The sequence below is a fragment of the Electrona antarctica genome, assembly GCF_951216825.1.
Source record: "Electrona antarctica genome assembly, chromosome: 7".
Classification (NCBI taxonomy): domain Eukaryota; kingdom Metazoa; phylum Chordata; class Actinopteri; order Myctophiformes; family Myctophidae; genus Electrona; species Electrona antarctica.
The window spans coordinates 46,428,921-46,439,368 of record NC_136812.1 but is presented as its reverse complement, the minus strand read 5'-3'; the positions used below and the strand labels follow the sequence as shown (position 1 = coordinate 46,439,368).

General features: G+C 43.6%; 1 protein-coding gene across 2 annotated transcripts in view; it reads left to right on the top strand.

Moving 5' to 3' along the window:
• The first annotated feature begins 1,602 nt into the window (after positions 1-1,602).
• Positions 1,603-10,448, top strand: part of LOC306927055 (GRAM domain-containing protein 2B) — a 29,706-nt gene continuing 20,860 nt past the window's right edge. Inside the window, exon 1 of one of the 2 annotated variants that reach the window (XM_079506676.1) lies at positions 1,603-1,893. In XM_079506676.1, coding sequence (XP_079362802.1) covers positions 1,802-1,893 — 92 coding nt within the window. In that variant the 5' untranslated portion in view covers positions 1,603-1,801. The remainder of the gene's footprint in view (positions 1,894-10,448) is intronic. The other variant, XM_079506675.1, reaches the window with a different exon arrangement.

Here is a 10,448-nt window from a genome sequence, read left to right as displayed (position 1 = left end):
TGGATGGGATTATGGGATGTATGGGGCATTCTAAGCATGCATTAATTATTATTAATTAACATGTTTGATCTAATTCATTTCACAAGTTAATTAACTCAGTTTAACTCAGTAATTTTGACAGGCCTAATTTATTTGAAGGTGAGTTTTTATGGATTAAAGCACATGGGGTCCCCAGCAAATGAGTTAATATAGTGTCAAAATAATTTTAACCGCTTCAATGATATGCTATACTTTGGCTATTCAAAAATAGTGAAATACATTTTTAACTGGATTCTTTGCTTCTGGAGGTTCCTGGCACACAATATTTGTGAGATGGGGTTCCGTGGCCAAATACATTTACATTTGTGAGTCATTGTCACGAAATGTTTTGAGAAAACCTGTCCTAATAAATCACAGTCCTGTGAGATTTGTTTTGCTCCCTGAGTAACGAGTTACCTTACTTCACGTACCGGTACTTGCTCTGTCCTTGTTCTGCCCCTGTGTCTGTCACGGTTGTTTGCTGTCATATAGGGTAGAATGTGATGCAACGCAACCTATGTGCACATACACAATAACATTGTTGGCCAATGTTATTGGCCAACAATGTTGGTACTGTATTTAAGTACTGTATTTAATTACAATTCTGAGGTACTACTTTTAGTGTATGTCCATGATTTTTCAAAGCTACTCCACTACATCTCAGAGGCGAATATTGTACATTGTATTCCTCTAGCTACAAAACATACTTTAACCATTTATGCCCTTTTTATACTTTTTTTTGTATTGATTGATTGATTGATTGAAATATTTATTAACAGTTTGCAGAATTACAGTACATTTCAAGCACAAACTCAATACAAAGGCTGTTAACTGTGAGTGGATGACCCAATTAAGCATTACACTTATTTACAAGAGGGTCCACCATGTTCAATTCATCAAAACATGTAGAGACGTACAAATAGACACTTCTATATAGACAAAGAACAGAACAGGAATTCATCATAATGGAGGTAAAAAGGGAAAAGAAACATATACAGTGAGGGAAAAAGGGGGGGGGGGGGGTATTGCCGATAAAGCTCACAATTGTGTTGTGATGCAACACGTTAATACATTTTGAAAAGTTTTGAATACCTCTACTAAAGTATATTTTGATGCCAATATCTTTCTCTCAAGAATACAGGCCTTTTATTAAACAGAGTATATGTTTATATTGATGTATTGTTACTTTTACTCAAGTCAAAACAAATAAGGCCTACTTTCTCCACCACAAGTTGTTTACAAACCAAGGAACCAAACCAAACTTGCCCTTTGCTTTGCCCGGATGTCCTAATCCTATCCCAACCCTGTCTCCGGCAAATCATTCATTCATTATTTCCCTGAACTGAACTGATCCTCCTCCCCTCTTTATCATAATAAAACCTGCGCCCCGCCCACTCTCCATAGATAAAGCCCAAGGACACGCGACGCCTCTCCCAAATAAGGCAACTGGGCGGGTCCGTAGTGGCGTTGTGCCGCGCCGCGATTGGAGGAGACGTCTGACATGTCAGACTTTTATTTTTTTCCCCGAGCCCTCGCCGCTTCTGATTGGCCGACGGGACTTGGTCCGATTCTGAGGCTCATTATCCTAATGAGAGGATGAAAGCCGCTAGGCTGTGAGAGAAAAGCAGCAGCAACGAGCAGCCCCGCTATGATGATGGTGGTGTAGGAGCGGAGCTTCAACCCAAACAAACCCATTCTATCCTCTCCGTGTGTTTGTTTATTAGCCTAGCTGCCGTGAAGCGACGACGGCCACCGGCGGGACGAGAGAGGAGGAGGACAAGCAATGCTTGAAAACAAGAGAGAGCGGTTGAAAACCTTCCTGAGGAAGATAGACGAAAAGGCCATCGTCAGAATCAAGCACTTCATGAAGGAGAGGTAATGAATGCTTCATACATGTACCGCTATGTTGGTTGGGACTCAGTCAGTCAGCATCCTCTCTCTCCCAGGAGGCTGGGTGAGGATGCTATCACTTTAGCACCTCCTTGTGAATGGTCTATGCCTATCTATTTTTGTACAACGTATCAATATGGCTTTTTTGTAAGCTGAATTGAACGCCCTGGAATGTAGCGTCTATATAATACGTGTTATAGACAGTACGTGTTACCAGTGTGCTTGAATGGGTGGATAAAGCTAATGATTTAGCTTAGCCCCTCACCACTACCCTAGCCGGGAGTGAGTGTGTTGGCATTGAAATGATGACAACAAGGTGATTGTGTTGTATATCAGCAGTGTGCAACTGTTCTGCCTGTGTGCAACCATAGTGTGCAACTGTTGTTTCCTTTTGAAACCATGCCGCCTGAACACCTCCCTCTTTGCTCAGGCCTCCAGGCTACACATCTTACAAGTCATCTGCCATTCTTTCTGTGCATTCTGTAATCAGTGTAATGCACTGATTGTGTGATTAAAGCCAGGAACAGCGAGTTCAGTGTCCTGTTATCAGTTAAGGAGCTGTCACAGTTTATAGCCAAGTGCTTTTGTCCTGAACCAGTGTCAACAAGACAACATCTCACACACTACTATCTATTCTGTAGTACCTGGATGGATAGGATATTTCAGATTTAACCTGTTTGTTACTTTGTTTTGGGAAGGCTCAAGGCTGATTGTGTAGCTGCTGGCTAATCCATATCCTAGCTGTTGTGTATAAACAGCATGACGTGTGGTGGTGGCTCACTGGACATCTTTTAGTCCAGGTCTGGTCAGTTCTTAACCACTCCTTCCTGGACCGACTGTGTGCAGTGGTGACTTCATCCCTGTGGCCTTATGTGGCACAGATTGACTGCTATTTATTCTGGCTTTGTGATCGCGGATGATCCCGTTGTGAGATCCAGAGTGCATCAGCCTGGCTTTATGGGACATGTCTCTCCTCTCTCTCTCTTTCTCTCTCTCTCTCTCTCTCTCTCTCTCACACACACAGACACAGACACGCGCACACACAGACACACAGTCACACACACCAGTCACACTTCACACTCGACCTGAGCAGTCGCTCTTTGACAGACACTGACATATACACACTAAGTTGCACTCATATGCATGTCCTGAGTCCTCTGATGCACATCTTAATCACTGTCCAGTGTGCCCACGCTTGCTCTGTTATGCCACGTTTGTGCTTAATTGCTCGCTGCTGGTGTCCTGCTCAGTACATTTCAGATATACAAGTGACGGTCACGTGTGGTGATCTTGTATAACTTGCCATTTATGCAGCATGCAAGTATAAATGAGGCTCTACAGTTCCTGTTTGTCTCACTCTCGCTCCCTGTCCCTTAATGTCCACCCTCCCCCCCAAAAAGCGCATATAATCACTTGTCCGTTGTGTAACAGATGTCTTAGAAAGGGCTATTTTTAGCTGTCGTGGGTTTTCCACAGGTGGTCGGTGCTGTCATTCATACTAACTGTAAAGACCCCTGGTGGTATCACTGCTGCTAATGTGTCGTCCTCCTGCTGTAGGCCTCATCCACTTCCACTCCATAGATGGATGGTCACTGGAAAGATCAGTCGTGTGTGCGGCTGTGTGTGGCTGTGCCGCAGTTTGTGACCCACAAGCTACTTTCTCTGTCTCTCCTTCCCTCTCTCTTTCCCCCACGACATGGTCTAGGCCCGCCCTAGAGCCTTGGTTTGCCTGAAGTTTCTTCCAGTTAACCCATTTTGACCTGAGATCAGATTCTAAAAATGTCTTCTAAATCCTGACAGTTTTCTGAAAAAGCTGTTTCTGTCAGTCGATTTTTCAAAAATAGCAGACCTACAAGCTCGTAGCGCGCCTGCTTTTTTTCAATAGCTAAAGCATAACATAATGCTAACACCAAAAGGGGTTCCCGCCCAAAATGGGGAGTTTTTTTGTCTAAAAAATAAAATTCTTGCCCACAGGGTGGGACAATGTCCGGTCTCTACTCTACGTGTAAAGTGTCTGGACTAGTCTGGAGGCAACTTGTTGTTGTGATTAGACACTTTAATCAAAAAAAGAATTTAATGCCTTTGTGGTTGAAGAGACTGCCATGTTGTGGATTTATTTCTCTGCTTGAAATTGCGTCTATCAATAACTGTGTAAGCAAAATGACTAGTGTTAATGGTTAACCCATTAACACTGGGATGGCATCTGTCATTTAGTCAGATACACAAGCTCATAGCATGCCACTTTGTGCCACGCTTTTGCCGCTACGAGCTTGTAGATTCTTTTTTGTGTGTGTGTGTGTGTGTGTGTGTGTGTGTGTGTGTGTGTGTGTGTGTGTGTGTGTGTGTGTGTGTGTGTGTGTGTGTGTGTGTGTGTGTGTGTGTGTGTGTGTGTGTGTGTGTGTGTGTGTGTGTGTGTGTGTGTGTGTGTGTGTGTGTGTGTGTGTGTGTGTGTGTGTGTGTGTGTGTGTGTGTGTGTGTGTGTGAAAATGTTTAACCCAAATCTTTGCTTCTGAGGGTCCCTGGAACAAAATATTTTTGAGAGGGTGCTGCTGCGCGGTCAAATGCATATCATTTTGGGTCTGCTTGACATGAAAACAATTGAGCACTGCACCACTGATATAGCAACATCCGTCTTCCAGAAAACTGTTAGGATTTAGAAGACATTTTATAGGATCTCAATGGGTTAAGATGTGGCTTGTTGTAAAGGGCAGAACGTGTCCCGGGTTGCAGATCTTACTGTGCCTCCAGGGGCCTCGAATGACAGGGTGGGGCCGGTGGACTGCGGCCGTCACTCTGTCTCCAGGAGGATGCTCTCAGCAGCAGTTGCGGGTAGGGCATGCCGTCCTGTATAGGTCTAAATTATGAGCCGTCATGCTGCAGAGCTCTGAGAGTTGGCTGAGTTACAGTAACGGGAACCACATCTGCACTGCAGCGGGATTTATGGCGAAATGAAGGGTTATGGTTGAAGGTAGTGAGGGTGTGTGTTTTTTTTTTTTTTTCTCAGTCTGGTGCTAATGACCACTCTCCCAAGCCCTGGTCACAAAACCAAGTTAAAAGGTTTTTCGGTCCGAGTTGTTTTCACCTTTTGGCTCCTGCTCCTGCCACAGACTTGGTAAATTCCAGCCAGCATATCATCCCACAAGTTAACCCCCACCATGTCTCCCCTGCTCAGGACTTTGTACAAGCCTGTACTGAAAACGAGAGCGAGCTTCTAACTTTAGGTTGTTCCGGAGCCAGGCCGATCTGAACATTCTGATAAGATTTCACAGGCTGCTTGACTGAAGACTGCACGGCATGGCATGCTAAATTATGCAGTCATTTGAAGCCATTCCCATTTGAATAAGTCTTTTCTCACGTGTCATCTAGGTGAACCTTGCACTCTCTGGCGTGGCAAGGGCAGGGCACTAGTATAGATTAGTGCTTTCTTTGATCATCTTGCCTGTTTGTTGTGAGCAACACGTGCATGTTCAGTTATGACTTTTCTCTTGACAAGAACAATACTTTTTTGCAGATTAAAAAATACAACATTAAATAAACTGACGTCTGAAGAAAAAGGCTATTACTGGCCAATAAAGTCCTTCTGATTGTGTTTATGGGAGGCTAGAGCATCTATATGGTAGATAGAAAATAAGTGTTTTGAGGGTATTTTACATCTCACTTCAATGCTTTGTTCAGGTTTGTTGCCAATAAATTATTTTAACGGTTCTGTAAAAGAGGAGTGTCAGATCTTTCCTCCATTTTCTGCCAAGTAAAAATGGTCTTTCCTCCATTTTCTGCCAAGCGAAAACATTGCTTTTAGATTTGCTTATCCGAGTTGCATACATCTGAAAAGATATATCTTGAATTGCGTACTCCATTTTCAAATTTGAACTCTTTAATTGACTGGGCAGCTTCAATAGAATAAACAAAACAAAAAAGGAAACCGTTAGCTCAGGTGTGCGTGTAAAATGATCATGCATAACAGCCCCAGGCTGTTATGCATGTTCAGGAGAAAAACGTTCTGTCAGTATGGTAAAGTATCTTTGACACAGTAGTTTTATATTTTATTTTATGTACCATTTTTAACTTGTGAGTGTAGATTATGCTGGTCGCACTGCTGTAGTACATTTAAGATAAAGCCCTTCTGTTCTGTAGGATCAGGATAAGGTCTGGTCCTGTACTGTAGATTGGCATAGTGTTCTTTTTTGCGCACTGTATTATTTGAGTGAGGTTGGGGAACTTTGCCAGTCCCCTGAACTATAACGGGTTGCTGAAAGCAGCTTGATGTGACAAGAAGAAAGACCCTCTCTGTCCTGCTGGCCTGGATAGCATGAGAGGGGGGGGGGGGGGTCGCGACTCGCAAGTGTGCATGGGGGAAGTAGAGGCAGAGGGAGAGGAGACACGTGTGCATGGGGAGAGAGAGAGAGAGAGAATGAATGAGTCCTCATGACTTCCCTAAATCACACTCTCTGTTCTGCTTATGAAGTCCACACACATGCGCACTGACTCACAACCACACTTGAGGCTCATATGTGCACATGTATGCACAGTTGCACACCTAGAGACACACAAACCACACACACACGGAACACAGTTCTGGCCTGCCGCCACAAACAACGTGTTGTTTGGCCCAGGCCGCTGGCCCGCTGCCCTTCTTGACTGTTCTGCTGCAGCTAAGCGCGCGCGCACACACACACACACACACACACGTGCACACACGTGCACACACACACACACACACACACACACACACACAGCCAAATGCAGTTCAGTCCAATACAATACATGGCTAATTCCCGATAAGTGGCCCCAACACCTAATTATTTGATATCCTAATAATGGTAATAGTGATCAGTTGCCTAATAGATTCAGTTACCTATAGCTAATTGGCAAGAGTAACATGCACAGCATGTGTTTAGTGTTTACTTTGGGTGATTTGGAGTATGGCTTCACAATTTGACGTACTTTTTGGCTAACATTGGTTATTTGGTTTACATTTCTTAATCTGGATGGACAGGAGCCTTGTAATTAGCTAGCCTCAGTAGCCTGGCTGGATGCTTTTCCCATAGTCTGTGATTAGACATTCACAAAGAATACTTTCCATAGTTGCACAAAAAAAAGATTGAGATTTGTGGCCCTATTTATGTTTAAGGCACTGCACATAATGAACACCAGTTCTGTGTAAATGCACCGGATTTAGCAAGAATGCTAATTTGCGTCCCTCGGACTGCTGTCAGCCTATTGGTATGCAATATTAGCTGCACACAGAGATACACACATGATCTCCTGGTGGGGATAATTAGTGTAAATGTAGCTACAGTATTGCTGTAGCCACATAATCAAGATCTTATTTGGACACGTGCACATGTCCTTCCATGTATTCTTTCAAATCGCCCGGTCCAGTTTTTAGCCACATAAACATGTTACTGCATGCACTATAATTTCACAGCCACAGTCACATGGTGTTTTGCATGGGAATCATTGGCGGATTGGATGATTAGAAGCTCACACAACGACGCTGCCATTGTCTTCACTTGTCCACTAGATGGTGCATGCATCCCTCCTGTACCTGGGCACTCATTCCTCTGTTGAACTCCTGTTCTGTATTCTCTTCCAGTCATGCACATAAAAGTCACGGCTCTTCCTATGAGAACCGCTCAGCCACTCATGCATAGAGTTATGCCTGATTTATTTATATTTGGTTTGCACGCCATGTTGCACACCAAAAAAAGCTAGTCTAAGCTCACAGTATTGTGAGCTTTGTAGATGTGCTATTTTCGATGTGCAACAATGATGTACGACTACCTAAACGAGGCCTTGTGGTGGCAGTACATGAAGTTCTTCTTGCCATCATGTGTCCAGCCTGGTTTATACTTGGTCGCACACTGGTGTTGCCTGTCGTAAATGAACAATTTACAATTTACAATTTAGGCATTTAGCAGACACTCTTAATCCAGAGCGATTTACATTAAGAACAGATATTGAAGCCCACAACAAGTCACATTTGTGACTCATTGCGAGCTTATTGATCTGCTATTTTACTGAGCACGACGCCGGCATGCAACTATTGTATAAATCAGGCTTCATTTGTGGGGAAAGCGTAAACCTCACAAGGTTCCAGATGACTCCCAGTTGGCCGACGTAGAGCTGACGTCTGCAGCAAAGCCCCCCCCCAGTGTTTCATTGCAGGGAGAAATGGAGGATCACCTCTTGGCACTGCTGCTGCAGAAGAACATAACTCTGTTCCGCTTCACCCCCAGAGGAGAAAGCCTTCTTGCTGGAACATCCTATACCTGTCACAACACAAGACAACGTGAACCCTCGCCCGCCCCCACACACGAAAAGAAACAATCTCTGTTGTACTGTTAATGTGTGGAACTAAATGCAGTTTAAAACCTCCCATAAAGTCAGTGCAGCATACCCCCCCCCCCCCCCCCCCCCCCCCCCCCCCATACAGAGTTGAAAAGTTTGAGGGGTGCCGCTTAATTGTTTTGTGAACGTTCATGTACAATCGTTAATGACAGTTATTTTTATAGACACAAGAAGCTACGTCAATATTTTTGTCAATAAGTTACGGAGTTCATGGAGAAAGTGGCTGGAGGGAATCAATATTACCAGCTGCAGACAAAGTGTAGCATTACCGAATTTGAACATGTGTGTAAACAATAAACCTACAGTCTGTGCGTTTACGACACTGCGGGTCCAATGCCGGCCAACATCAAAGGAATTTGACCTATGCTAGAGGCTAGAGGAAGCTGACACACCCCCCCTGCCACACTGTCCCTATATCCATAACGACACAGTATGTCCAACCTAGTCTGCCATGGTACAAACTGGTATTAATAACCTGTACACCATGTCTGCTGCAAGCCCAAGTGTTTAGTTTAGTATATTTAAAGTGTCCGTGGTTTCTTGTGAGTGAGGTAATCGTGCCAGCCGTTGTGATTTCCTCACACCTCCGTGAGTTGAGCAATCTGTTTATCTGCAGATCAAACAAAGTAGCAAACAAAAGGCAGACCCCCCCCCCCCCCCCCCCCCCCCCCCCAGTGTCCACTGTTTCCAGCTACACAGAGAAACCATCAGGCTTTCTTATCAATCCATGGCTTATGTTGTGTATATACACACAGCTAAACTTCAGTATTCAGAGGGATTACTGTAGTACTGTAGAGTTGCTCTCTCTATGTCCATTATAAATGAGCCCCAGTGATTTCAATTATAATTAGGCCTACAAAGTTGGATATTTTGAAAAGTATAAAACATGGGAAAACGATGTGGAGGTACTTCATTTGGCCTACTGCAGCTGTGTCCAAAGTGTGGCCTGCGGGCCAGATGCCGCCCTGGGGCAAATGCCAGATGCTGCCCTGGGGCAAAGGCCAGATGCCGCCCTGGGGCATTGATTGATTGAAATATTTATTAACAGTTTGCAGAATTACAGTACATTTCAAGCACAAACTCAATACATAGGCTGTTAACTGTGAGTGGACGACCCAAATGTTATATGGCCCACAGCTTCATACCTGCATTGTATTCTGAACGGCCCGCCCAACAGTATGGGACATTTTTACATTAAAGTTTTAACCTGGGCATTTCCCAGAGTATCATTTGTCAGTGTTCCTTGTTCCTTGTATTTCTTATCTTTAGTTTTACCGTACTTGCTTGGTTACATTTGGTAAGGCTGAGATACACTTTTTGTTCACAGCCTGACAAAAGACCATTGATATTAAATATTGATGATAGTTAAATCGAATCGTAAATATTGATTAATATGCCTCCCTTTGAAAAAAGTTTGGACACCCCTGGGCTACTGGCTGCGTGCACAATACATTTGGCACTGATGGGTGCAGCGGTTGGAGATTAGCTCACACAGACAGTCACACAGACCCACTGCCAGACTCCTGCAGAGCCAAGGCAAAACAAATCCCCAAACAAAACAGAGAAAAGGGCTTTTTCTTCTGATGCCCTGATTTGAATGTGATAGAGGCCAGATAACATAAAAAATGAATACGTAACGGCTTCAGTTGCTTTAGAAATGGATATAATGGCTTGTAAGTAGATTGAAGTGATAATTGGTGCAATAGCGACGTGTGAAAAAGCCAAAACGTTGTTTTTACTGTCCTTGCTGGAACTTTAGTGCTCCATTATGGGAAGTACTTGCGATGAACTCACACACTTTGACCGTTATATTGCAGTGTCCATTACTGAACAAACACTGTAAAGATTACACTATCTATATATATATATATATATATATATATATATATATATAGATAGTGTAATCTTTACAGTGTTTGTTCAGTAATGGCTCTCCCCGTCTCTCCAGCTCTTCATTTGGCAGAAAGTACATTAGGGTCAGGATACCAATTTCATCCCATTAGGGGAGAGAAGTCTCTCATACAGGATAAATTAAATTTGAAGTGTAACAAATGGTCTCTCTCTCTCTCCTGATTAGATGAAATGTATTACCCACATGCACGTGTATTTTCTGTTTACCAGAGTGTTGGAGCGACAGACTATAACCAGACAGTCAGTCACACATTGTGCCAGGTTGCCTTTGTAATGCA